Consider the following 26201-nt stretch of genomic DNA (forward strand, 5'->3'; position numbering starts at 1 on the left):
CAGCTCTAGTCGTGGCGGTGACTGGGTCGCTTTTGAGCTGCGCCACAACAGCAAAAACGATTGCCCTTGTTGGAACAGAGGGCTCGTATTTGGCAATCCTACGCAGGTGTTGGAAATTGCCCGCAAAGGCCCTTCGGAGCATTGTTTCTGGGATGAGGTCGATGGAGATTTCTCCGAAATGTGGTGGGATCGTTGTTCAGCCCTGCTGTGGTAGAGTTCCGCACTCGTTACGTGGTCGCTTCCGACGACGTTTGTGATCGCGGCTTCATTTCGTTTCCTGCTGGACGTGTGCCGCTCTGGCGAGGTGCTGCTCATCTGCGAGCGGGCCGTTTGCCGTTGGCGATATTCGCCATCTCTGCATCCGAACGCGTCGTAGATCCCGCCGTGTCAGTCCAGACGAGGTGTGAAAGATGCAAGAGAACGAAGTGGCAGGAGAGGGCACGGGCACGGATGGGAAAACAAGGTTGCCGATCACGTTCGCTGTCCGCATAGAGTTTAGCTTCCTGGTCCGGCGTGGGACAAGCCCTAGCCGCCATCCACCACTTCACCTCTACCACTCGACATTCATCGCCGCGGACCCAGCATTGCGAGAGCGCGTTCATGTTGTCATTGCAGTAGTGCGCGTTGGCCTGCTCGAATTCTCTCCGCGTGAGTCGTTAGCTGCCCGCGGCGCCATCATCGCCGGCGCTGCTCTTCGGCCTTGTCAGCCTTCGGCTCCTCTCCCGCTGCGCCATGTCCCTCCCATCTCCGTAGCGCGCTCGGAGATCTGAGTTGACGCAACACGCATATGGTAACGCCGGCCGGAGCGTGCTAAAGTCGGCGCTCTCCATACTTGGCTCTGGTCCAGCGGAGTGGCATGTACGCCTTAGACTCATCTGGAAGGCGGGAACCCTGCAGCAGCTGCCCTCCAACGCCGCAGGGTGTTCCTCGATGATGCCTGAGCTTGCAAACGGCTACTGGGCAGCGACTTTCATGGTCCATTGACGGTTTTCACGCCCGTACGGACTGCCAACCTGGACCACAGATGGACTGAGTACGAGTGCTCGCGGGATGTCATGGCTAGCGACGGCTTCGCTCGCGAACCGCTGCCACAGCCGACTTCGCGGTAATATTCCCATTAGGATCAAACGGTGAACGGGTTGAGTCAGGAAAGTCCCTGTCACCTCATCGGCTGCGAACGCCATCTGATCTTTGCGAGCCAAGTAGCCCTTCTGCGGCTCGCTGGTCGTCGGCACATGGCATTGCTTCCAATCAAGGTTCGATGCAGTCCGGATGGTGGAGGAGCAGACGACGTTGCAGTCTCTACCTTCGCTCGTTTCAGCATGCGCGCATCGTCAGATCCACGAGCAGCGACGCCCAGTCAGCGCGCCTGCACCAGTAGCCACACTGCACTGCGGAAGGTGTTTTTTCAAATTGTTGCAGTCGAATCGCAGGTCCAATGAATGTGTTCAGCGGATGTGTCTCGCTAAACGCACAGCTCACCAACAATGGTGCATGCACGGAGATCCAAGCACTAACACTTTTCCTGGATCGCAGGGATTCCGATGACCCAACGTCAAGGTCTCAAAGCACGTGCCGTAGCATAGACTCTTTGATCGCAACCTTGCGCTCCCACACCAGATCTCGCACCGCATGACGAGGGGGAATTTCCTTTTGCCGCCTGTCTCTGGCGATGCCCATGTCATTCGCATCGCTCGGCCACACCGCGTGACACCCGAGCCTCGATTACGAACGCTTTGATCATGACCACTTGCGACAGGACTCGGAACATATTGGAACCTCGAGGGCCCTTCCTGCCAGGGTGGCTTACAGAAAGCTTAAAAAAGGCTATGCAACCATTCCCGTCCGCCTGAACACTGTGGGGATATGGATGGAGCCCCCTCCCGCCATGTTTCGGACTGTTCTCTTTCTACCGCCTCGTCACAGACTCGAGTGTCATCGGCCCAAGACACTTCACGCCGGATGAGGCTGTCGCACAGACAGCGATACACTGTCGACGACTACACGCACTGTGTAGACTGCGACCGCCTGCGCAACTATTGCGGGCCGTTTGGTATTGGGAAAGCCGACAGGATCTCCGGCCAGACAAATCGCAAAACCACCACACAGCTTACCTTTGAACCCACCTGAGCTCGCACCCATTCATCTCTTGCATCCCCAAACTCTATCCTGCGGTGTCTTCCCGCTCCGCGAGACATTTCCATTGTTCACGCGCGAGGCTCCGGGCCAAATGGGCTCATCAACCACTCGGCGAAAAGATCTGAGCAGAAGGGCTCCTTCCGCTAGCATCACCTCCACCTAGTGCCAGAACAGCAATGAGCGACGAAGGCAGATCGATCTGCCTTTCGAGCCCGTCCCCAGGACCATCACTGTTGTCTTTGGCTACCGAGGGTCCTGCACGCAAAGTCCGGCTGCTGTCTCAGTCGGATCAGCGCAGCGCCATAGGTTATCCCTCACCGCCGATGTCCAATCCGCCCTCGCCGCAGAGGCTTCCTCAAGATCAACCTGCATCACCTTCCAATGAGCCACGGATCACTGCTGCAACGCAGACACCTTCGACCACTTCACCTTCGATGCCCATTGCGGCTGCCCTCAGCCCTGCATACGGCCAATCTCCATATGCATCCCGGGAATCTGCTCTGTTCCAACACGCGCATACAACTGCAACCATTACGCAGCCTCCCCGACCGTTCTCATCCTACAGTACGACACACTCGCAGCAATCGTTCGGTGGACAGCCGGCATCCTTTGCCAGCGTCGCAAGCTCGTCGACAGATGCGCCCTCCAGCCAGAGAGGTGGGCGTAAATCCAAAGCTCACGTTGCGTCGGCATGCATCAATTGTAAAAGAGCGCACTTGAGCTGTGATGTGAATCGGCCATGCACAAGATGCGTGTCCACTGGCAAACAGGTGTGGCCTTCGCTTCCACGTCTCATGAAAGTGCGACAGCTAACGTAGGGTTCAGGACACTTGCTTCGATGTTCAGCACAAAAAGCGAGGACGACCACGTCTACGAGATGAGAGCAATTTCAAAGTTGAGCGAATGGTGCCAGACAGTGCACTTCCCACTCCAATGCACTACGCAGGCTTTGAACCGGGACTTCGAACGATAGCCACTCCACGCTCTCGGCGCGCCGAATCATTTCGTTCTTTACGATTCGAAGATGGCAATCGCCCTGGGACAAGCGAGAATTTGTCTCTGCAGTACCCGGGCTCAGGAATAGCGACTGCGGCTGCGTTCCAGCATCAGTTTCCTCCGCTGCCTCCGGATTACGAGGTGCCCACTGCCTTCCTTGACATGGACTTGATCATCCTGAAGGCCAATGATCCGTTCTGTCAAATTATGTCAATTGCTGAAGCAGAAGCAATTGGTCGCGCGCTTAGCGAGATCGCCAGACCGCTGGACGGAGAAAGCTTTCAAGCAATCAGAGCAGCGATGAGGATCGAACGTGAGCGACGTGATCCATCCTACATGCCTCCGATTGTACGTGCTGGTCACGATCCTCTGGACGGTGCGAGACTCGTCGACGTGGATCGGTACACAGAGGGATCTGTTGAGCGCGTGCATACTTGGACTCAGACAAAAGCAGGGCATAGAACTCAGAGCTTTCCTGCACGCGTGCGGCTTGCGAAAACGAACGCATATTTCATTGCAATCACGCTGCCCAGCTTTCGTCCCGCGCTCGATCCTCCGCCTCCTCCTTTGCTGCCACCACATCCGCCGCCTTCCTTCGATCTGTCTCAACAGCCTCGAGATCGCGACCCCGCACCCCGGCGTTATGCATCACTATCGGCACCTGCAGCACCGTTTTTGCAACAGTCGATGACTGCACCGTTGTTGGCCCCGCTTCGGACGACGGGGCATCAACCGACGCGCTCCTACCCGCCACCTCAACCGCCGCTTCCGTATCAGCGAGAAACGCAGCAACCCGCTCTACCGCCCTCGAGTTATCCTTCCTCAAGTCACCTCCCTCCGATACCTCCATCTCGACCATCACCTGCAGAAGCCATTCCCGAAACACAATCGTACGCGCCACAACGAACACCGCAAGAGCTGCCGCCTCCCAGGCGAGACTTACGTGGTGTGATACAGCTTCCGCCAATCCTGACTGGTGCAGCACCACCCATGAGCCACCCACCGACCACAGGCAGTGAGCCAACAGCATCTGGCCCTCCGAGCTTCGGTGCTGGCGACACGGGACGATCTGGCGAGGTTTCAGGCGAAGAAGGCGCAGGCGCATCACGGTCGCCTGGCAGGAAGCGACGGAAGTTGGACTTGGGCGATGTCTTACATAAGGACTGAGCGGACTTCCACACTGGTATTGAAATGATGCTGCACGGCGCAGGGAACATAAATGGTGACCTTGGAACAAAAATCATCGGCGAGGCGTTTGGGAAGGGAACAGGTGGAACAAAAGCGGTTGGCCGCGCAGGTGCCTGGCGCATCTTTGGATTGCAATACGGAGTCACATACATGGAGCCGAATACCTATTACTAATCTGTACAATAGCGAACGACGAGAACTACGACGTGAAGAAGAAACAACTATCGGCATATGTATCATTATCACAATACCCAAGTTCACACGAGATTCCCCTCCAGCATGGGAGTACCAATGACAAACGGACTGCAGTATACAAGTCACCCGGCACTGGTGCCAATCTGCAGAATGGCATTGTTTTGTCGCTTGTACCGAGACAGATGCTCAGCTGATGAGATTTTCAAGCCACAAATCCAGAGCTCAAGACTCCAAATCGCTGCAGACTCCAGCCAGCGAGCCTCAGAAGTCGAAACACCGCTATCACACGGCAAGTCGGGTCGAAAGCCGAGAGACGAAGCGAAGCCGTGAGCGATCCAGACGAATCGAAACAACCGGTGACGAGAGCACGTGAACATTTGGAGGCGTTCCCCGGGCCCGAAGCTGTAGAGGCAAAGGATCGAAGAGTGGAAAGCTGCAAGCCTCGAACTCGGCAATCCTCTCCTTTCGCTTATGACAACCACACAGATATCCTTGTCCACGCACCGTACAGTCAGCCACCGAAGAACCCGAATCGACAGATGGGAACCGTGGTTCGCGAGCTTGATCTGCGGATACTCGAGCGTAAGTATCTAGACGTAAGCTTCGAATATGCTCGGGCGCGGACGAGGAAAGCATAGGGTATCTGAAACGGATGTGGGACGTGCGTTGCCTTTCTTTGTGCATTACAGCAGAGTAAGTCCTTTGGAGGTTTTGCCGGAGTTTGAACAGGTCGATCAGCGTGCGGCTCACGATTGGAGCGGCAGACTACCTTGATGCCCAATCACAGGCCTCGTTTTGCTGGTTGTCCATGAAGCGAGCCACTGAATCGTCTTGCTGGCTGTGAACGCCGGCAGGTTCGATACAAGCTGATTTTGCATCTGGGGCCGCGCAAGCCTGCTTATGCTGACATAATTCTGGTTGTTCTACTTTCTCCTGCTCATGCTGCAGTTCATCGGTTGAGGCGTAGGACGCAAGTAGATGGCGTAAGTGCAGCTCTTGGCATGCTTGTCTCTGATCAAATGGGATCTCGTCGATTCTGCCGGCCTGGTCATCTTCACGGCTGTCACCATACTATCATTTATTCGATCGCCAAGTAGGCGTGCGGCTCCCAAGACGGCAAATTTGTCGTCTGATCTTCGTGGCAATCAATTTTCGCGGAAGTCTAGTTCTTGCCTTGAGTCAAGGACATCGAGCCTTAAAACCGGGAGAACCGGTTCATTGAAGAAGATGGAATTGGGTTGTTGCGTTTGAACTCTGAAGCACGTCACTCTTTAGTTGGCGTCTGCCATAAAGTTGTAGCTTTTGCGTGAGTCAACAGGTGTGGTTGAGCTGGTGACTTCACCTCCTGATCTCGCCAAGAGGGCTCCGTGCCTCTTGAGCGGAAGGGGTTGTGGCAATAACTTGCCTTGATTAAGTTTGAGGATATGCTTCAATATGTATGATTTCAACTGCATTTATAGTATGCGGCTCCCTTGTGCTGAGATCTGTAGAACTTATGGAGCAGCAATACAGATCGCGCAGAACGCAGATTCGTGGCTGGGGAAACCCTCGAGAGTGGTTGTCTTGACAGTCGATCAACCAGTGCGAAAGCTCGTCATGGTATTGCGTAAAAGAGAGGATTAAATATTGTATTGGAAGCGGTGAGCACGCGTTTGAAAGATGCAATTTGATCGAGTAAAGCAGAAAACTCCCATTCCAGTACATATTTGCACAATGACAATCATCTATCGTACATTATTATTCTCCACCCAAAGCAGTTTGTTGTCATTTCCCCCTTCCATTGCGCCGAGAAAATGCATCTAATCAAAAACGACTCATCGTGTCTTGTTTTCTAGCAAGTATAAGTCTTACCCTCGAACTTGCAACTTCCGTAGTAGCCAACCTGCGAAGCAATCAGCACCGTCCAAAATCATTCCAGAGGTCAGCAAGACTTACATTCATATACCCTCCATCACCATGATTCACAACACTGCTGCCAGGATACATCTCCATACAATCATAACTATCAATCTCACAGTCAGCATTGAATCTTCAAATATAAAAGCTCACCCACGAGATGTAGCTCAGACTCAGAGAACTTACTCAGTATTATACATATCCCACTTAAACTCCAACTTGAAAGCAACAGCACACTTGGCATTGTCGTTGAGGGTATAAGGGCCATTGATACAAGCGATACCAACGACACCATCGGCTCTCTTGTCGAAGAGGTCTTTGGGGGCGTTGCGCATGAAGTAGTCGCGGGCCTGGATTGAATAATGACATGATCAGCAAGCGAATGTTTTGCTACTGGAGTACCATGGTGACTGGACTTACAGAATCAAAATCATCATGATCATTCTCAGGTATCATTCCGTCTTCAAGATGAGCTTTTGCGGCGTCGACACCTGCTTTCGCTACGCCGGCGAGGGCTTGGCCGAGGAGGATTTTTCCGAGGGCGATGGCTGGGAGGATGCGTTTTTGGAGGGCGGGCTGTTGTTTCATCGATTAGCTTGATCTTTCGTGAATGTCTTTGCAGCAAGTCGTGTGCATGTTAACTCACTTCAGCTTCAGCTGATCGCTCGACTACAGCCATTGGATCGCGAGCGATGAGGTCCATCTTTTCTGCTGTAGGGAGGGAAACGGCCGTGTTGGCGAGAGCGAGGATGCTCACGATGCAGGTTTGAGAGAACTTCATGGTGGAAGGGAAAGTGAACGTGAGAAAGCGTGGGAGCGAATTCGAATTAGTGTGTGGCAAGAAAGATTTCAAGAAGTGTCTTGGTCGGACTGTCGATGTGGTTGATGATGTTGGGCAATCAGCGGGCTGAACGCTCATACTTATATCACCAGCAGATGTTTTCGCTTCGCTCTCGATGTTGTCGGTTGCCTTGCCTCGTCTTCCGTCCTCGTATAGCTCTCTGGCCATGATCGCTGCTCCGGACAGGGCGATGCTGCGCAGAGGGCCTCTCAGCTTTCTTGGGCTCACAAGCAACAAAACACTCCAGGGGCAGCATTGCCGGCTCCACTCAGCCGAGCAAGAATCTTAAGCATATCTGAAGCTTCGAACCTCAGTGGAGGGTGGCCAACATTGCCGCGCTGGAGGACTGGTGATGTTACGCCCGAGAGATCTCCAAGGGACGCCTGACATTGAAGCACGCCAGTACCAATAGTTCCCACGGCTCGCAACTTGGCAACAGTGCTAAGCACGTCCGACGCTACGAATACCAAGATCTCGAAGAACGACGTTGCGAGTCCGTAATGTGACCGACGTTAGCTGTGAAGGTTGCCTGTGAGCTGACAGGCAAGTATCAACACCAATGACAATAGTGTCGCGTCCATGTCAAGTCGCTATTGCTGCGCTATGTGGACCCAATGCTACAAGGCCAGGTTCTTCGGTGCACAAGATCGTTCATCCGTAATGAGGACGTCGTTAAAGTGCCTGCAAACGGTACAAGCGTCAGGGACATCCAATAGTGGCAGCGGCCCAAGGCTGCTCGACCGATGACAGGCTGTCACGCTCGTTCGTGAGCAAAGACGGCGGCATTGTGCCACTGACTATCGGTGCAAGCGTCAGGAGGAAGTAGACGGACGACAAAACACGCCGGTCTGAGACCAACGATGGCGTTGTAGCAGTGACTGTTGGTGCAAGCATTAGAACTCTGCGGTCTGTCAAAGCCTCAGATTTCCACGCTGAAAGCGTTTTGCTGCCCGAAGAACAATCAGACTCTTTCACTGCTGCCACTTAGTCATTGACATGCCTTCCACGCAACATCGCCTTCGTCCTGACCCGGTGATAAATTCTACCGGGGACCTTGGACATGCAGCAAGTTCCAAGCTGCATGGGGCCGCAGAGTCGCCACTGGCGTACCCCATTGCCTGCCACTCCTTGATGATCATTGTGGCATAATGCCGTCCTTATTGCGGATTGTGCACTGAATCGCGTGAAGTCTGCAAACATCAGGTGTTCAAAGTAGGGTGCCAAGTCGCTCCAAGTGGACATCATCGCCACCGGCGGGCTCTTTGGTCGCTCATTTACGTGCAGGTGCTTGGGAAACGCCGCTTCTCGACTGGGATCCAGGTTGACGGTATTGTTTACTGATCATTGTTGATTGGAGACTCTTCTTACATCTTCTCTGCATGTTTTATAATTCTGTTTGCAAGTAGCAAACCTATGCAGCAGATACTTAATATCTGCTGCTGGTTAGATAGAATCATCAAGCCATTGAGTATCTCATCAGCGTGTTTCAACAATCATTTGCAGCTTTCCGCAACTTTGGTCGCGCCTTGTACTCCGCGGAATCGAGGGAGTCGATGCCATTGCCAACCGTTGTTTGCGATCACATGGAAATCATGCAGCATTGGCCCCAGGTGAGACACCCCAGCTGGATGAGTGTCGTTGCCAATCAGTCTTTCACAAAGTGGGCATTGCTCCACCGGCGTCGTTATTGAAAACATCTGCCCGCCACCAGGAATACGGTAGTATGTCGTCCACAGTGCGAGACAATTGCTGGACATCGCTCGAGCGCCTGGCCGAGATTCTGCATGCTGAGTTCTTGAGCATCGGGTATATACAGCAGTAGATACTTTTTAGAGTTTGTCAATAGTTTGCTTGGATAGATTCTGCCGAACTTGAACCTAAGCATGCCAACAGGTAACAAACTTCAATCGGTTCTTCACACTAAGGAAGACGCGGTCTGGACTCCGGGGCTTCTCAGTGCCAGAGTGACAAATTTACCGCATTTGGATGTCGATCATCAGGTGGCCAACCCGTCAGGAGTTTATGGTATTGCCTAGGAGGAGCCAGCTGTGCGACTAAGCTAGAATAGGCCGATTTATTGATCGTGGGTCAAGGTGACGCTGTGCAAAGGCCCATTACAGTGCACGTCTTAGTCCCGGCGCGGCCCCGTTTGCAGGGCCACCATGACTCTTGATCGAAAGATTGCTTGGTCGAACAGAGAAGTAAGAGCTTGCCGGGAAGAAGTCGTCGACTTGTGACTGTTGGCAGATTTGGCAAATCCATGTTTAGTGCAGAGAAAAGTAGGACATTCGTCGTAAGACTCGGGTCTGGTACAACGTTGGATAACGCCTTCGCTCGGATCTCCAATACCAGTGTACAGTCCAGCCACTGAATCGACCTCGCGAATATTATCGTTAATGTGCTGCCACCGCGATCGTCTAGTCGCCTTTTCTGGACCACCGTCACGTTGTGCTCTGGTCTGTTGCTTCATCGCTCCAACAACGCCGTGCAATTGGCTGCATCCTTGAACGCGGGTGCACGCTTGCGATCAGGCCTCAGAGCTTGTCGATCGCCCGTGCATGCGCGTAGTCTGCCTAGCAGATGAGGCTTCCTCAGCTGCGAACGGCAAGCATTCGCTAGGTGAGGCACGCGGATCTCCCAGTTGGGCAGGCCGGTCGTACCGGGCGGAGGAGTACTTCAGTCCGGGTAAAATAGGTAGTCAATCGCAATGATCCTGGTCCTTGATCTCTCTCACTGGCCTTGGCAACCACCACAGGGTCTCGGATTGATCGCGGTTGACTCGTCCGATCATGCCGATGCCTACTACACTGTCTCCTTGAAAGTTTCTTTGACTGCCATTGCCGCCATGACTGCCACTCCAGCACAAGTCGCTAGAGTTGTTGCGACTGCCTTGCAATGAGACCGCTTTTCTGGCGTTATCTCGGTTCTAGAGGGCGAGTAGTGTGGTGACTGCTTGCTATGTATTAGCGTCCTATACTTGAACAAGAACGCTCCAGAAGGGGAAATCCGTGTTGGGGCTGGCAATTCGATGCCCCAATGCCATTCAATGACGATAAAAGAGGGGACCATCTCCGGTATAGCGCAGAAGCGACTCTGATACTGGACGTTGTCGTTGATGCAGGTCCATGAAGGATCTGGGAGTGTGTGTTGATGGCATGAAGTGTGTGAGCCGTGAGTGGTGAGACTTCGGAAGGCATGTACGCCAAGCTTTATGCATGAGTGCATAAAACACAGTACACAGCACAAATCCACGACGTCCATCCACATCTCCACGCGCCTTAGGCAGCCGCGCCGCAAACCAACAAATGCAGTAAACAGCTTCACTTCGCCCTCTACTTTCACGAAAACAACAATGTCGCGCGGCTGAGCGCACCATATTCACTCCTTCGTTCACCCAGAACATTCACGATCACAACAACATGGCGCGCTTTCGGGAGTCCAACGCGCCCGTTCATTTCCGCTCCGATCTCCCAAGCGCATCGGCCCCATCGAGCGGCAAAGCCAGAATGCCTCCCACACCCGCAACCACGGCCTTCAACCGCACTCCTGCGGCAGCATCAAGCAGTGGCCACATCAACCGCACTCCGGCTTCAACAGGTAGCAGCAAGACAGCAGGGCAACCCACTCCCGCCCGCGGCGGCAAACAATTCTTCGGCGGCAAAACCACTGCCTCATCTGCTGCTGGTGGATCACGAGGACTTGGCTTAGGAGGCAAAGGTTTGAAGCGGCATCGGTTCGTTACTCTTCGCTTGATTTCTCCAGATTTCCTCTCACTGACTTTCTCACAGCAAAATCCTCCGCGACAATATCCTTGGCATCACGAAGGGCTCGATCCGCCGTCTCGCTCGTCGTGGCGGGGTCAAGCGAATCTCTGCCACGATCTATCAAGAAACTCGAACCGTCCTACGCAAGCGACTGGAGACTCTGTTGAAGGACATTTGTGCAGTCGTCGAAGTTTCTGGACGCAAGACGGTCTGCACGAGCGATGTGGTGTTTGTGTTGAATCGCCACGGAACTCCGATCTATGGCTTTGGGCAGGCACAGCGAGGTGGAATCGCCGGATGAGTCGAGGTGAAGCAAGAGTCATGGAGATGCTTCGACTCAGTGCGGGTGACTTGTTTTGCACGTTTCGTGAACGATTTTGTAAGGCGTTTGACGGCGAGATGACTTGACGAATTGCATCAAAGGATGTAACGTGGGACAGGAATTACTGTCCGGCAATCCGTGAAAGGGTTCGCAGCGAATTGAGGTGATTGTTTAACAGCGTAGCAAGTGCTAGAGATACCCAGTGGCGTTTGGCAATGCATGACTTGTACAGTTCTGGAAGCAGCATGTCTTACAGGTTAACAACAGACACAAGTGAGTTGACTAACCACATTGACTTCCGAGTGACTTCCGAGGACCTTGACAAGATTCGAGACTGCCACTACTGTCCAATGAGCGAACACTCGACCAACGGCAATTCTCATGAGATCCATCGGTGCAGTACTCCCGTCATTATTGCACGAATCATTTCGGGATCAAATTTACCAGCACAATTGATTAACCCAGCTATCGTGAACAATCGCCGTAATTGTCACCTTTACCAAACTTGCGATACTGACTACATCTGCCTAACTAAGTATTCGCAACGCGTAGCCAAATTTTCTCCTGGAACCATACTGAACTGCCGAAGTCGCCTATGCAGGGCTGGGTGTGCTTTTCGTCTTCGCTCAGGCACAGCATCTGCTGACAATCCACCCATTGAAGCTCATATGATTGATTGTAGCGACGGTCTTGGTACTGTCTTGAACCCCTGACAGCTGGCAAGCTAGTGTCACACACAACCGGAATACTGCCACGTCTTGAATTCCCGAACCACTCATGCCTAGCAACGATATGTTCCCTTGTTATAGGCGCAAAAGCCATGAAAGGCAACCTTGGAGATGTCAGTCTCGGGGTTCAGTGTCAAGGTCGAATGAGAACCTTACATTTTCGTAGCCTCCATCACCCTTGTTCTCCACGTAGCCGCTGTAAATCTCGAAGCAATCATAGCTGTAAAGTATTGTCAGCAGGTATTTTCGCCCGATCGATGTACAACCTGAAGGCCTTAGTCGGTGTGATAGATGTCCCATTTGAAATTGATATCAATGGGGCCTTCGTAGCGGCTGCCGGGAGCCCAAGAATACGGGCCATTGAAACAAGCGACGCCTTTGATACCGGAGCTAACCTTCTTCAGATAGAGGTCTTTGGCCATTTCCGGCGTGAAAGCTCTGCGGGCCTACGGTCGACTCTATTAGCAATGACTTCACGATTGGAGAGTGTGCGGGTAGTCGTACCTGGTCGAAGTCCTTGAACTTAGGCCCCTCGGGCTCGAGATGGGCCTTTGCAACATCGATGGCCGCTTTTGCAGATGCGGCTACAAGCTGCCCTCCGATCACTTTGATCAGCAGGATGGCGATAGGGCCGAAGCGCTTATCCAACTGCTATAAGTCAGCGTTTGTGTTACATTGACCTCCGACTGTATTGATGTAACTCACCTCCGCGGATCTCTCGACAACATCGTTCTCGGGGGCCAGTACAGGCACAGCAACGTCTAGAGCCGCAGGGCTGCGCTGCCCGAAGTCACGAGCGCCACGAGGCTCAGGAGGCAAGTCACGGAGAACTTCATGGTGAAGGTTCTTAATCGAAGGCTTGGTAAGAGAAGTTGTTTGTGTACTTCGGGAAGTATTGATTGTAGATGCTGATGCTGATGCTGATGTGGATAGAATGGATTGAAATTTGCTGTGCTTGATGGTCATACTTATACCTGCTCATGACGGTCAATCGACCTCCTTGATCTCGCTGATGTGCCTTCCGATCAAGCACGGTCGAGCAACAGCCCGTCGTGCTCGCGGCCATTGGCATCCGTAGGCGAGCAGTTACATCGGCAATCTCATGATCTATTGATCTCTGTTCGTGTTCGTCTATGCACACTCGTTGTTCGTGTCCGTCTATGCACATGCGCCACTTGCCCAGACAGCGGCACAGTGTTAGACTACGCAGCAGTGCACGACGGCACAAGATACGGCGAGGCTCAACGGCTGCCTACTCGGCCTGGCAAGGAATCCAGAAGACTGTTGGCAATACGAGATGATTCGTGGGACAGATGGTGGACGTAGTTCTGTGACTTTAGCATAGGATCATAGTATCTGGCCCGGTGCTCCTTTCTTCTCGAGCTTTTCGAGGTAGCTGCCTTCCGTTTGCCGTTCCGCACCATTGCAACTCCCACCACTCTGAGCCAACGAGAGCCGTGACGGCCTACACTACAGCTCGAAATCACCACTACGCGGAGATATCCGACGGCCAATGCGTCGATTCGAGACGTAGGCCAATGGATTGTCACCATAAGTTGCATCCTTCAGCCCTGGCACCCCAATCTAAGCCGGTTCAGGGAATTGTTATACAGCTGTTTGAGTTTCACTTCTCAGCCATTGAGTTTCGCCTTTGGGCCACGGCGTAGAACTCCACGCTAGACTCGTATCCCCGCTTTCTGAAAGGACGACATCTTCTAAAATACAACCCTAGCAGTCTTCGAGTTCATGCGAAGAGGCCAACTCTCTAGCCAAATGGTACAAGCTCAATACTTTGTGCCGCCAAGCAGCGCCCACGCGTGTACAAGCGGTTACACCTCATTCGCTACTAAGGCATAAGATCAACGCTATCGTAGCCAAGGCTCTGAAGCGAAAGGGAGTGTAGCATTAAGCATGGCGTCGAAACTTAACTACCGTCTAGACGGCTTCACTCGTGTTCGACTGAGGTTGCTCTGCAGCAAGTATTAATCTAGACTCTATCACTCCTTCACCACGTGTGTAGAGGACCTCCGTCCTAATTCACTGCAGACCTAGAACTATAAGATCGGCAACACTATAGATCAGACCACCTCTGCGAACGGTGCGAGACTTCGTGACTTGCTTCGTGTTCCATGGTAGTTCATGAGCCGCACTCATGCAATCTCGATCAGGCGTCGGCGAGAGTCAGAACGATGGCACTTAGGAAGAATCGGATCTGCAGATGCGTGAACTGAAGAAGCACAAGTCAACCTCTAACCCAAGCCACTCTATTCGGTGTGACCGGAGCTACAAGTCTGGAAGGAAGGTCACATTCGCTAAGCCATTAGTCTTCTTGACCGCAAGCTTGTTCGATCAACAAGAGGAGTGAGAGATTGCTAAGAATAGGACGGTCTCCATTTGTTCCCCGGATTGGCCACTGAGGTTCTTCGATGCATCGTCGGCTTGTGAGGCCTGAAGAAAGAATTCAATGGGATTGATGGGATCGTCGCTGTATGTATACAAGATCTGCAAACCACCCCTGCCTATCTATCCCCAAACGCCATGCTGTCTATGATTCCGTTCTGCTGCGAGCCTACTGGGTAGACAGTGCTTCTGCCTTCCATCCCTCTCCATATCCTCGCTGATAAGGATCCTCTCCATATTCTTCATGTTCACCTCCATGACTCCTCGCCATCCTCGACGCACTCGTCTTCAACAATCCCTTACTGGCATCCACCACCGGACTCGCCCACCTCTCTTCTCCAGTCTCCTTATCAACCACCTTGGTCGTCGTGCTCGTAATTCCAGAAGCATAACTATTAATATAGATATTCTCCCAATGTCCTTTGGGAACATGATACGTCTCATGATAAATCGAAAGATGCGGATATTTCTTCGTCGATGTGTTCCACCAATTCCACGCTTCTCGATGATAACTCGAATGCGCGAAAGCGTGGAGTCCTTCGACAGTGCGGAAATAGCACACGTAGAGGGAATCGGATTTGGTGCTGCGTTGAGTATAATTGAACCAGGATGTCATTCCCAAGAAACCGAATTCGTCAGCGTGGTCTTCGAGAACGCCGGCGAGGTTTTCGAAATGTTTTGCTGAAGTTGGCATGCCTGGGGCAAGGACGCCGAGGGGATGGTTGGAGCGGGCGCCGATGAGGAAGACAACGATATCTGTGTCTGCGGGCTTGGAGCCGTAGTTTCCTGACGCATCGGGGATTTGGGCGGAGAACTTTTTGGGGATGACGCCTTTCATGTAGGGGTTGGATATGAGGCCGGTGCTTATGAGCGCTGTCTCGAGGCCGATGAGGAGAAGGTAGAAGGTGACGGGGACGAAGGCGTAGGCGCCTACAGCGACGTATAGAACTGCTTGGGCGGCGGCTCCGAATGCCAACCAGGTCTGGATTGTGAACTGGTCTCGGATGATAGATTGGAGTGCTGCAGGGCCATAGAAGTGTGATTTTGGCTTTTCCTTTTGGGTTGGTAGGAGCGGGATGAAGTCCTCGCCTGGCTTGGACATTGTAGCTGCTCTTCGAGGAAATGCAAAATCTGGTCTGTTGCCCTGATGTCTCCAGTTATCTGATTCAGATTGATGCCGATGCTAATGCTGCTGGACTTGTCGCTGTAGGTTGTGTTTGTTCAGTGGCTTTGGATGGCGGAAGTTTGTCATACTTATACTGCAAACTTACATTTCGCAATAGAGTATTTCTAAACACACCGAGGCGTTCAATAGCGTTGCTTGGCCCTTCTGACGTCAATACTATACGTCCGTTCGCAGTGGTCAGGTTTGCGAAGTACTTGCTGTTTCATGGTCGCTCGGCGTGAGCCCTAGGCGTGGTGTTGTCCCGCTTTTGTCGGCCGTAAGCCACAGAGTGGCAGGGCACCAACATCACTGGCCACAATTTCTTCAAAGGATGTCGCACCGCCTTATGACGACCCTAAAGGCCGTACTGAGAGCTTGATAAGTCATCAGTCATTGTTGCGACCACGCGCATCCCGCGGAAAGAGGGATGAAGACTCGCGCTGTCCGCGCTGTCATGAGTCTCGAAGGAAACCAGTCGTTCCAAAGCAGAAGGCGTCACCAACATGTATCACCGTGTGCGTTCGGGAAGGAAAAGAGCGGTGACAAATGAGCTGAGCATGTGGCTGTGGCTGTATTCTGACACTACATGCCTGCCCATTCGATACCGAAGGCGCGAATATTGGCGTCGGTGCCCTCCTGGCCGGGCTTCTGTTCTTCGCCGCCGACGAGGAAGCCTTTCTTGACGCCAGTACCTAGACGACCGCCGCCAACCAAGTCGATCAAGCTGAATTCTTGATCCCAATCCATGCCATTGCACAAGAAATGCGAATGGAAACGAAGAGGATCGCCAGGGTAGGCCATGTACTGACAGCCAAAGCGCAGACCTGGTGCCATGAAATACCCGTTCTCATGCAAGTGTTTGTACAGCGGATAAGACGTTGACACTTCCGGCAGCTCGATGTTCTCTGTTTTCTGAAACTGAAGAGGTGGTCGTGAAGTCGTTGGCGTGACACCATATGGCTCGTATACGGCAACCGAGCTCGCAACGGACTGTGTGCGTGTTACATTGGCCGTGCCTTCGGACGCGTTAGCCGGCGCACCAAACAACGACTCATCCTCGTCGAGAGCTTCGGCAGCAGTCTCTACCTTCGGCGCCTTCTTCTTGCGACTAGGGCCAGGAGTGAACATGTCCTCTGGAATATCATTCCAGTTCTCGGTGTTGTTCTGTATCTTGGACAACGCAGCCTTCTTCCTGTCGTCACTCCTCTTGCTCGCGTCCAGTGCCGCAGCTTGCCCTTGCTTTCGCAATGCTGCCTGGTATGCTCGCCTCTCCTCCTCATTCAACCCGTTGCCTAAGAAGTTGCGCTTGTGCTCGGCAGTGTCGTCCACAATGTACGCGACATTCTTCTCGACTAGCAGTCGAGCCTCTTCTGGCATCAACTCCAGAGGCAAGCCTAGGAAGACATTCTGCTGCGAGGCTTGAGGCAGTGTCCCCATCAGCACACCACTGATGTTATGCTCTCTGCGCAGATATGTCACATGGTTCGCATCGTACAGCACAAATCGATGTGCGAGCTTGAAGATGGGAATCGGCTCGGTGACAGTGGGCGCGGTGTTCGCGGCAGACATGGTGGGAGATATGTGGAAATTCTGGACACTCGTCAGCTTCAACTCAGCGCAGTCAAACTGGTATAGTGAAAGTGTCAAGGCTGTAGTGAATATCATAAAGAGCATAGCATTTTTTTTCTCGTCAATAGCGTGTAGCTTCAGGGGATTGACAGATTGTAAAAAGTGTCTAATCATGTGAAAAGGTGATGATGAAGAGGTGAAGACACGTACCTGATGATCCTCAGCCCGTACCACGCAGGTCGAGCTCGTTGTTGGTTGTTCAGCTCATGATGTTGATGCAGGACGGGATGAGCAAGCGTGGGCGGCTGTCGAATTCTGCTGAGGCAGGCACGAGGCGCAAGCACGGGCCCGCATTCTCTTGGCACTTGCGGACTCCAATTTTCTCTCCTCCGAGCTCCCTGAACTTCACCTTCACAACAACAACATCAACTCCGCCGCCTTTCGACATGGCTGCACCTCCGGCAGATTCTGGGTGAACCGAAGCGCATAGCTGAGGCAATCGACCGAGCTCTCTACATTCCCGAGAAACGGCTGTCTGCGTTGACTGCGAGGCGACGAATGTCCATCTTCTGGCCGCGAAGCTGGAACTGAGCTCCACGATGCAATTGAGGCCCATTGCACAAGCACAATAGTGCTTCTGCTGCAGCCTTCTGAGTGCGTCCTCACCTTCACTCCTGCCCCCTTCACCTGATGAATTCTTCACAATTATGTTCCGGTGATCCTCATGATCCAAGAACAAAACATGCATCACCATCTGATCTTGCTTCCAATGGTCTCCTTGCAGCACACAACACACCTGTGTCGAGCTTGACTGACAGTCAACAGCGCAAGTGTTCTTTGCGACAGGCATCTGGCTAAATTCGCGTCCCTCTCGCGCCGAAAGATGCGCTTCGCGACACATCCGCCAGTCACAAGGTACGTCAGCTTTCTCTCTCCGTCGCACGCGCTTCTATGATGAATGGTTTCTTTCAGTTCTGCTTCCGAACTATCATGTCGATAATAAACCATCTTACCAAATCTTGTCTGATCCAAGCGATCTCACCATTTGCGTTCATCGTCAATTTCAGCACGGGCACATTCTGACTTCGCTCACAGCAGCACTCACTGCGAACGCCGTCCCGTTCGGTACGTAACGTCACCTGCTCAATGGTGGGCGCAACTGCTATACGATCGAGGTAAGCTTCGGCCATCTTTCATACACATCCCACTGCAAAGATGACACCTAGTCTATCCATTCAACGAACCTTTTGTAGCCAAGTCTACCGAGTCGTCCTCCCTATACCGTACCAACGAAGCTTCGGCTGAATTGGGAGGATCGGTTGTGGAGTTGTGGCAGCTGGTGAGGCTTCGGCTAAGCTTGCAGCTGCGTGATACGACTTCAGAGCATCAGACCGTGTCATTCGTCTTGGGTGATATCGGCGAGATGCCGGCGGGCGGGCATGCGTAAAACCGGCTTTTCTGAGTCCTTTCGTGATGCAGCATTCACTTACATGACTACGTTGCAGCGCAACTGCTGACATTCGATCAGCTCAGTAAGCCGGAGAAAGTGCCACAGCTCGTGCGCAGCTTCGAGCCGTCCCTCGACAGCTTTGACGAAGAGCACACCGCGACCAATCTCGTTGTTGATGACCTAGTCAATCTGATCTTGACACCGGAGGGCCAAGCGACCGCTCAACTCCTGGATGGCATATCGCAAATACTACAGCAGAGTGCTCGCATCACACACTCAGAAAGCGATCTCCGGCTGCCTGGCTCAGTTGTGGAAAGCATATCTTTTCACGGCAACTTGACCCTGGTGGATGGGCTTTGTGGAAGCGACCAACCTCCCAGGCCAACTCAATGCGAACAACCAGCTCTACAACATATTTGTTGGCGAGCAGCTCAACTTCGGCACCAACACACCGTCGTATGAGACCGCTGCTCCACAGTTGGTGACCTTCGATGGCGCTGAGCTCGACATCAGTGCTTTCGGCGAGCCACGGGCGTCGCTTAACATCCAGTATCAGTAGCCACATAGCCATGGCTGGCGTATCGGAGCCACGGCCGTCCGGGAGGCGGTACGTAATGCTAAGCTCCGCGCTTCTCGAAAGCGACAACACAGTCAACAAGTGCATGGGCAGCTTTGCAATATAGCAATCCAAATCTTTTGATCCATGATTTCATTTCGCCTTTTCGTCTAATTTTCAAACTTCCCACGTGTCTGTCACCTGAAAGCGCGAGGCGGCTGGGCGGCTGTGGCGTGCACGATGATCAGCCTGCAGGCCGCGTGTCTCTAAAATTGTCCAGCCTGAATCCCAACAGGAGACTGACTCGAGCTGGGCGTGCTTCATTCATCGAAGCTGCTGTGAATGTCCGACTTGGTGTAGATAGCCATAGCACGTCCAATGTCCGTCTCATGCAACTTGAAACGTTCAGCCAGTGGTGTACGAGAAACACGACAGGGGTCGGTAGTTAGAGTTCGTCTCCCGCGCTTCTCCCTTCGAATAATCGCTGCGCAAGCAGACACGACACCTCAATCTCCGCCTCCGCAACACCTCCGCAACCTCAACACACCTCGTCACTCGCTCGCCGTAAACCGCCCTGCTAAGAGTACCCTGCTGTTTCTGCCCGCCTCGTACCTGCGCGGTGGTCGAGTAGCGAGCACCAACGACACGTTTCAGCGAGAGTGGGAATAAATCGCCGGCCGATCGAACGAACCAGGGAGCGAACACCAAAGGAGACGCCCACAACAATTCCTCCCACCTCCTCACGCAACCTCTTCAGCCATCTGCAAACCCCCCTCCCAACGCCATCGCGAGCGACGACCACGCCATCGTGGCTACGGGGCCTCGAGCTGGCTTCGCATAAGCTCCGCAGCTCGCCGGCCACATGTTGCCCATATATACCAAGTCGGATCATCACGAGAAGATGAATCGACACCCCTTCGGCAATGGCCAGCCCAAAGGCTCTGGTGCATATCCCATAGGCGGTGGTGGGCGGAGAGGGAGCGCTTTCAACATCAGGCCTGACAAATACGACAAATACCAGCCGCGATCCATACGGGGAAGGAGGCGCAGAGCAGCAATGCGGGTCGGCGGAGGAGTAGCATTGTTCTTCCTTCTACTCACATTCTTCTTCCCATCACTACGACCGGCAGGACTTTTCGGTGGACTGGGGTTAGCAATCTGGGGCGGCGGAGAAGAGTTCAACATTGAGACAGTGCGATACTACGATTTGGCCAATGTTGGCGGCACATCAAAAGGTTGGGAAAGAGAAGAGCGAATTCTACTCTGTGCTCCTCTGCGAGATGCAGCGCCGCACATGCCCATGTTCTTCTCGCATCTGCGGAACCTGACATACCCGCACCACCTCATCGACCTGGCATTCCTGGTCGGAGACAGCAAGGATAACACATTGAACATCCTTTCGGATATGCTGGCGGAACTGCAAGCAAGCGATGAGCCCAAGATGGCATTTGGCGAGATCTCCGTCATTGAGAAGGATTTCGGACAAAAAGTCAACCAAGATGTGGAGAGCCGACACGGCTTCGCAGCGCAGGCCAGCCGGAGAAAGAGCATGGCGCAGGCACGCAATTGGCTACTTTCTGCTGCACTACGACCCACACACAGCTGGGTTTACTGGCGAGATGTCGATGTCGAAACGGCACCGTTCACGATTTTGGAGGATTTGATGAGACATAACAAGGATGTCATTGTGCCGAATGTGTGGAGACCGCTGCCAGACTGGCTGGGAGGAGAGCAGCCTTACGACTTGAACAGCTGGCAGGAGTCGGAGACTGCCCTGGCACTTGCGGATACGCTGGACGAAGATGCCGTGATCGTCGAGGGGTACGCCGAGTACGCGACCTGGAGACCTCATTTGGCATATCTTCGAGATCCATATGGCGACCCAGATATGGAAATGGAGATTGACGGCGTGGGAGGTGTATCCATTCTGGCGAAAGCAAAGGTCTTCAGAAGTGGTGTCCATTTCCCGGCATTCTCATTCGAGAAGCATGCAGAAACTGAAGGATTTGGCAAGGTGAGTTTGAAACACGCGGAAGAAGTCGTGGAACATGCTAACTTTACTCCAGATGGCCAAGCGAATGGGCTACTCCGTAGTCGGTCTGCCACATTACACCATTTGGCATCTGTACGAGCCTTCGGTCGACGACATCCGACACATGGAGGAGATGGAACAAGAGCGAAAGCAGAGAGAACAAGAAGAGAAAGAGAAGCAGGAACGCCTAGATAAGATCAACAGCCAGTTCGAGGTGGGCTCGTCGCAGTGGGAGAAGGACAAGGAAGCCATTCAAGGCGCAACAAAGGAAGCAGCAGCAAAAGAGCAGGCCGTCTTGGAGGCCAAAAAGAAAGCGAAAGCCGACGAAGTGTAAGTGGAAAATGGAGAACGATCAAAATGTTAAGAGAGGCGAGAGAGTTGACGTTGTTATGATTACGTGTGAGCAGGGGCAGGAAGTTCGCTAACAAGTTCGCCTTGCAACAGAAGCAAAGAGTCGAAGACGAAGAAGGAGCAGACTCATGACGATAAGGACGCGAAGGACTCTTCATCAGAGGTAAAGCAGAATCCTTCTCCTCAACAAAAAGCCGATGGCCAGCCGGCAAAGCACCCCGAAGAGGCCAAACGACAAAAAGCAGCAAAGGATTCTGATGGCGACAAACCTGTCGCCAAAGCAGGCCCACCCAAGGACGAAACGGAAGCGGATATGCCGAAGAAGCCTGCGAAACGATGAGCTTGACCAGTTCAGCAATACGGCCTTATTGATGTCCGCTTCATCTTCCGGAACGCGCTCTGCTACGTCGACCAGTGAGATACGGCGCGAACACCATATCTACTTTGATCCGTGCTTAGGCTTGCGTTCTGCGCATTTGCTTTTCGTTATACTCATCTTCTCTTCTTTGCTTTGCAAAAGAGCTTCATGTTGTTGTCGCGGCGAGAATGTTTGATTCTGACTCGAGCTCTTTTGCCTTTTGTCCTGCAGGTTGAAGATCACATTTCCGACAAAGAGGAAACCTCTTCATCGTCCCAGGATCGAAACAAGGGAAAGAGTGACAAGGGCCAAAAGCCGCCTTCATCGCAGACAAGGCCAAAACCGAAGGAGAAGGGAAAGAAGAGGCCGCAGACCCAGCGTGGATCTTCCGCGAGAAAGTCTGAGCAAGACTCTGGAAGAGTTGCAGGTGACAGCAAAGATGATGCGGAGGACGACGAGGGCTCGACGAAATTCAAACAAGAAGTCCGCGATCTATCTCCTATGAAGCGGAAGTCGATGCAGAATGCAGGTGTGGGCTTGACTGGTGATCGAAAAGCTGCGGCTTTTGAGAGCACGATTCAGAGGCACCTGGAGTCAAAGGCAAAGGGGAAGAGTGGGACAGGGTAGATGGACTTCTCCATTCGGCATGCCATGGCGTGGCCAAGATGCTGCAACATGGCAGCTGGTGTTGTACGACGTGTACTATCGAACATTATCACACATCGGGGGCGTTCTGTTTGATACTGTTCGTTCTGGGGATGGGCATATTTTGATCGCTTGCATCATATTATGGAGGCGTTTCTGGTCGCGCAAAGATAGCGTGGATGACCAACAAAATAGAGCTTCTGGATAGGAGGAGGCATGGATGGAGTCGAAGATATTAAGTGTCTTCAACAATCCGGTGTAGAAATATGTATCAATTGACATGGGAAAGCTTCAAAGGATGGGTCTGGTCTTTCATCACTCCTGTTTGTTATGGATTTGTGGCATTGCGGAAGTTACTGATGAGTATATGTGGGCAGGTGCGGCCGCAGTTCGAACACAACGTCTTGTAGCACGCCTCCCCAAGCACAACAGCCTAACCATCATCGAGGGAAGCCAAGTAGAATGCGAGCTCAACGCTTCTGGAAAGTCATGTCTTGGTGCCAATGCGGAAAAGGCAGGTCGGTATTGCGAAGCGAAGCACCCATACGAGAGTGGAAAGAAGATGTTCCTGACTTGAAATGAGACGGATCAGAGACTGGCTTTGGCAAGTGATGAGTCCTGAACTTCCTTTGATCAGACTGGCAGCGATGCTGTTCGGCAGCCCATGTCCATTTTCAAGACGGCCTTCGTCAATCATCAACCATTTTGGACGTCCATCGAATCTTTTTGAGAGGACTTCCAAGGTCAAGCGGTGTGGGTAGGTTTGAAAAATAGGTTCGCGCAATGCCACCTCTACTTCCTGAGCTGAGTGGGCCCTGGCGTGCTGTCGATCATCGTGGATATGAGCATAGCTCTGTTGCCTCACACACAGTCGGGAGGATGTGGAAACGCAGTGTATACTCGAGCTGGTGCTGGAAGAATGCTGTTTGGCTGTGAAAGACACAGCAAACCAGTCGACTTGCCAAAGATCGGGCACCTATCTAGAGTTCGCCATGACTTCTCGGTCGACTTTGCTGACATTGCCTTCTGGAGACTATGCATACCTACTGACTGCTAGGGTTTCAGGCTCCTCGCGATACTGCCGATCGGTCACAATTGCTTTCCTTCCAGGCAAGATGTACGGCCGCAAGCGCGTCGATGCTCGATATCTCAATCATCGCTCGTCATGACGGCCAGATGGGGAACATCAATTGGTAGGAATTCTCCTATCGAGAACTTCTGCTGAGCTTCAAACGATTTCCAAGACGAGCGACGCCGCGGCGTGTATCATACGCAACGAGTGATCGATGCTGCCATCCTGGACTTTCTCGCCGAGGTGCATCATGGATCAGCACAAGTATATCGAACTTACAATGGGAGACTACTGGTCAGATCTCTTTGGTTCTGGGCAGACTGTGCTTTGTCTTGATCTTGGGTGAAGGGCGACTGGGGAAATTCCGCATTTGGCCATTCACCTGGAGTACGCCTATAAACAAAGAACGCGTCATGCCGGCAATGCCCCGATTCACTGCTCGAACTCCGCTTGGCCTTTATAAACAAAATTTTGACATAAGCACTTGGTCGTTCCATTCCATCGTTGGGAAGCGGCAACGAACGACCACTGCAAATCTACGCAGCGCCAGCCACCTAAGCACCACCAGCGTACCGAGCGACATCACTGCTGAAACCAGAGCAGCACCACCCGCCGCCCACCTCTTCACTGAACTCGAGTCTCTGCCCTGTTTCGAACAATAAACGTCAAGATGCCGAAACCGACTTGGCAGATCGAAGAACGACGGACCCTTTTCGTTCTGAAAGTCGCCTTAGGCCTCAGTGACGACGAATCGCACGATCTCATGGGCCGTATCTTCGGTGGCACATGGCGCAACGCTACTGATCCACCACGAAAGAAGTACGGAGTCAATGACCTTCGAGACGAAGTCAAGTTTCGTTGGTCTGCCGGAAAACGACACCAACACTGGAACACGATCGACCCGGAAGATGGCCCAAGCGACGAGGAACAGAGAGCACAAACAAGCACACTCGGCACGATTGTCTCAGCAGCACGGCAGACGGACCAGGTCAATTGGCTCCTGACCAACGACAAGGGCGTTATGACGAGGCAATTGAGTGTCATCCCAATTCCTGATGCTGCAAGTCGACCACACTACCAACGAGACCCAGCAACATTCGATCGCAACTTCTATGGAAGCGAACGCAAAGCTCCCAAACGTAAGCAGGAAAATCCGGAAAGTGGGCCCAGAAAACAACCCCTAATGAGCAAACACCCTGCCACGCAGCACTCTGATTCCACCGCGACTACGAGCGTGGCAGAGTCCACTCCGCAACGGAGTACCGAGCCAACGGCCGACATGAAACGCCCAGATCCTCTCGAACACTGGACTGGCTGGCACGTCGACATGGTCCACGAAAAGTGGTATCTGGAGCGGCGGCAACAGCTCGAGTCAGGAGCTGAGCTGACGGGCAGCCAAGTGCCCGAGTACATCTTCGAGGATTGTGGAACTCGGCAATTTGGTGGCCAGCTGGTTCGTATCTACAACCCTTCCAGTACGATCGAATTCGAGGATGCGTTGGTTTGTCCCAGTGCAGTGTGCGACCAGTGTACCGGTCTCAACAACCTGGAAGACAAGCGAATTGCAGACCTGGTGCCTGGGGTTGAGGTCACAGATGGGCCAACCAAAGGGTTGCCGTTCGTTCACAGGAAGCGAGATGTCAAGCTGGCTTTTGGTGGATCTGGACGACTTGTGTTCAACCAGGCGAAGGATGTGGACTATCAACCGCTGGTTGTCCCTGAAAGAACGAAGCTGTACGTGGTACGGTGCATGGTCAGGACGAAGAAGAGGGATCAAGTTGTTCAGCGAGATGTTAAGGTGCTAGGGTGCGTTCCTGAGTCCTGTGAGGTCTGCAACCCAGAGCTGGCGCAGGCTCGGGAAGCTGAGAAGGCGAAGCAAGCTGAAAAGGCTGTCAAAGCACAAGATGAAGTGGGAGGAGCACACGAAGGAGAAAACGAAGAAGCGCCGGACAGTGCGGAGGAAGAGCATGAAGCTGGAGACATTGAGGAGCCAGCCAAGAGCGACTCCGATGATAGTGACTACGACGAGCCACTGCGAAAGAAGCGTCGTGGTAAAGCGAAGAAGTCAAAGCCGAACAGAGTATTAGCTGGAAAATAGAGCTTTTGCATCCACCTATAGGCAAGGTCATCGATCAACAAACGCTTATGGCTATTCCCCAGACATCGTTGTTGGCTATGAGATGCCCTGAACACATCGTGAAATAGATCAACAGGTTGCTTGAAGCATCGTCATCTCAAAGTTTGCCGTCATGTGTTTTTCAGTCCTGTTCTCTGGGCGGTTGTCTCGAAGAATCCATTGAATATTGACTGTTGAGCTGCGCTCAAAATGAGTGACAAACATCTGCAAGTCTTAATGCTTTGTGCATTGATTTGTGTGGCAGCAAACATATTCCCGCAGGTATTGCTGTCATAGCCAATGTGAAGCCAGGCTGATTGAAATGTTCCCGTTTCTCTGCTCGGCCCCTGAATCCAATACTCATCGAACATCGTCCCAATACATGCGTTCTTAAAGTTTCTGTCTACACCATACATCA

The 26201-nt window shown here is 52.8% G+C and overlaps 10 protein-coding genes across 10 annotated transcripts; 6 read left to right on the plus strand and 4 right to left on the minus strand.

The window, feature by feature from the left end:
* Positions 1-2964: 2964 nt before the first annotated feature.
* RHO25_007311 (uncharacterized protein) lies at positions 2965-4302 on the plus strand (the record flags this gene model as incomplete). The annotated part of the gene is made up of 1 exon (XM_023599504.2): positions 2965-4302. A coding segment is annotated over one exon (1338 nt), but the record flags the coding sequence as incomplete, so codon positions are not given.
* A 2047-nt stretch (positions 4303-6349) lies between these two features.
* On the minus strand, positions 6350-7423 carry RHO25_007312 (uncharacterized protein; the record flags this gene model as incomplete). Its single annotated transcript, XM_023599505.2, has 5 exons — positions 6350-6400; positions 6454-6547; positions 6601-6764; positions 6835-6990; positions 7061-7423. The coding sequence occupies 5 exons, from the start codon at positions 7421-7423 to the stop codon at positions 6350-6352; spliced, it is 828 nt and encodes a 275-aa protein (XP_023448632.2).
* A 3338-nt stretch (positions 7424-10761) lies between these two features.
* RHO25_007313 (uncharacterized protein) lies at positions 10762-11320 on the plus strand (the record flags this gene model as incomplete). Its single annotated transcript, XM_023599506.2, has 2 exons — positions 10762-10988; positions 11044-11320. 2 exons carry the CDS (start codon positions 10762-10764, stop codon positions 11318-11320), a joined length of 504 nt encoding a protein of 167 aa, XP_023448633.2.
* A 1024-nt stretch (positions 11321-12344) lies between these two features.
* RHO25_007314 (uncharacterized protein) lies at positions 12345-13035 on the minus strand (the record flags this gene model as incomplete). Its single annotated transcript, XM_023599507.1, has 3 exons — positions 12345-12515; positions 12574-12717; positions 12775-13035. 3 exons carry the CDS (start codon positions 13033-13035, stop codon positions 12345-12347), a joined length of 576 nt encoding a protein of 191 aa, XP_023448630.1.
* A 1603-nt stretch (positions 13036-14638) lies between these two features.
* Positions 14639-15571, minus strand: RHO25_007315 (uncharacterized protein; the record flags this gene model as incomplete). Its single annotated transcript, XM_023599508.2, has 1 exon — positions 14639-15571. One exon carries the CDS (start codon positions 15569-15571, stop codon positions 14639-14641), a length of 933 nt encoding a protein of 310 aa, XP_023448631.1.
* A 645-nt stretch (positions 15572-16216) lies between these two features.
* Positions 16217-17203, minus strand: RHO25_007316 (uncharacterized protein; the record flags this gene model as incomplete). The annotated part of the gene is made up of 1 exon (XM_023599509.2): positions 16217-17203. The coding sequence occupies one exon, from the start codon at positions 17201-17203 to the stop codon at positions 16217-16219; it is 987 nt and encodes a 328-aa protein (XP_023448625.1).
* Positions 17204-19002: 1799 nt separating this feature from the next.
* RHO25_007317 (uncharacterized protein) lies at positions 19003-19212 on the plus strand (the record flags this gene model as incomplete). The annotated part of the gene is made up of 1 exon (XM_065602929.1): positions 19003-19212. The coding sequence occupies one exon, from the start codon at positions 19003-19005 to the stop codon at positions 19210-19212; it is 210 nt and encodes a 69-aa protein (XP_065459001.1).
* An 898-nt stretch (positions 19213-20110) lies between these two features.
* Positions 20111-21932, plus strand: RHO25_007318 (uncharacterized protein; the record flags this gene model as incomplete). The annotated part of the gene is made up of 3 exons (XM_023599511.2): positions 20111-21223; positions 21276-21571; positions 21686-21932. The coding sequence occupies 3 exons, from the start codon at positions 20111-20113 to the stop codon at positions 21930-21932; spliced, it is 1656 nt and encodes a 551-aa protein (XP_023449204.2).
* A 186-nt stretch (positions 21933-22118) lies between these two features.
* Positions 22119-22577, plus strand: RHO25_007319 (uncharacterized protein; the record flags this gene model as incomplete). Its single annotated transcript, XM_023599512.2, has 1 exon — positions 22119-22577. One exon carries the CDS (start codon positions 22119-22121, stop codon positions 22575-22577), a length of 459 nt encoding a protein of 152 aa, XP_023448760.1.
* Positions 22578-24337: 1760 nt separating this feature from the next.
* On the plus strand, positions 24338-25765 carry RHO25_007320 (uncharacterized protein; the record flags this gene model as incomplete). Its single annotated transcript, XM_023599513.1, has 1 exon — positions 24338-25765. The coding sequence occupies one exon, from the start codon at positions 24338-24340 to the stop codon at positions 25763-25765; it is 1428 nt and encodes a 475-aa protein (XP_023449031.1).
* Between the last annotated feature and the right edge of the window lie 436 nt (positions 25766-26201).

Source organism: Cercospora beticola, chromosome 5 (genome assembly GCF_033473495.1).
Source record: "Cercospora beticola chromosome 5, complete sequence".
Taxonomy (NCBI): domain Eukaryota; kingdom Fungi; phylum Ascomycota; class Dothideomycetes; order Mycosphaerellales; family Mycosphaerellaceae; genus Cercospora; species Cercospora beticola.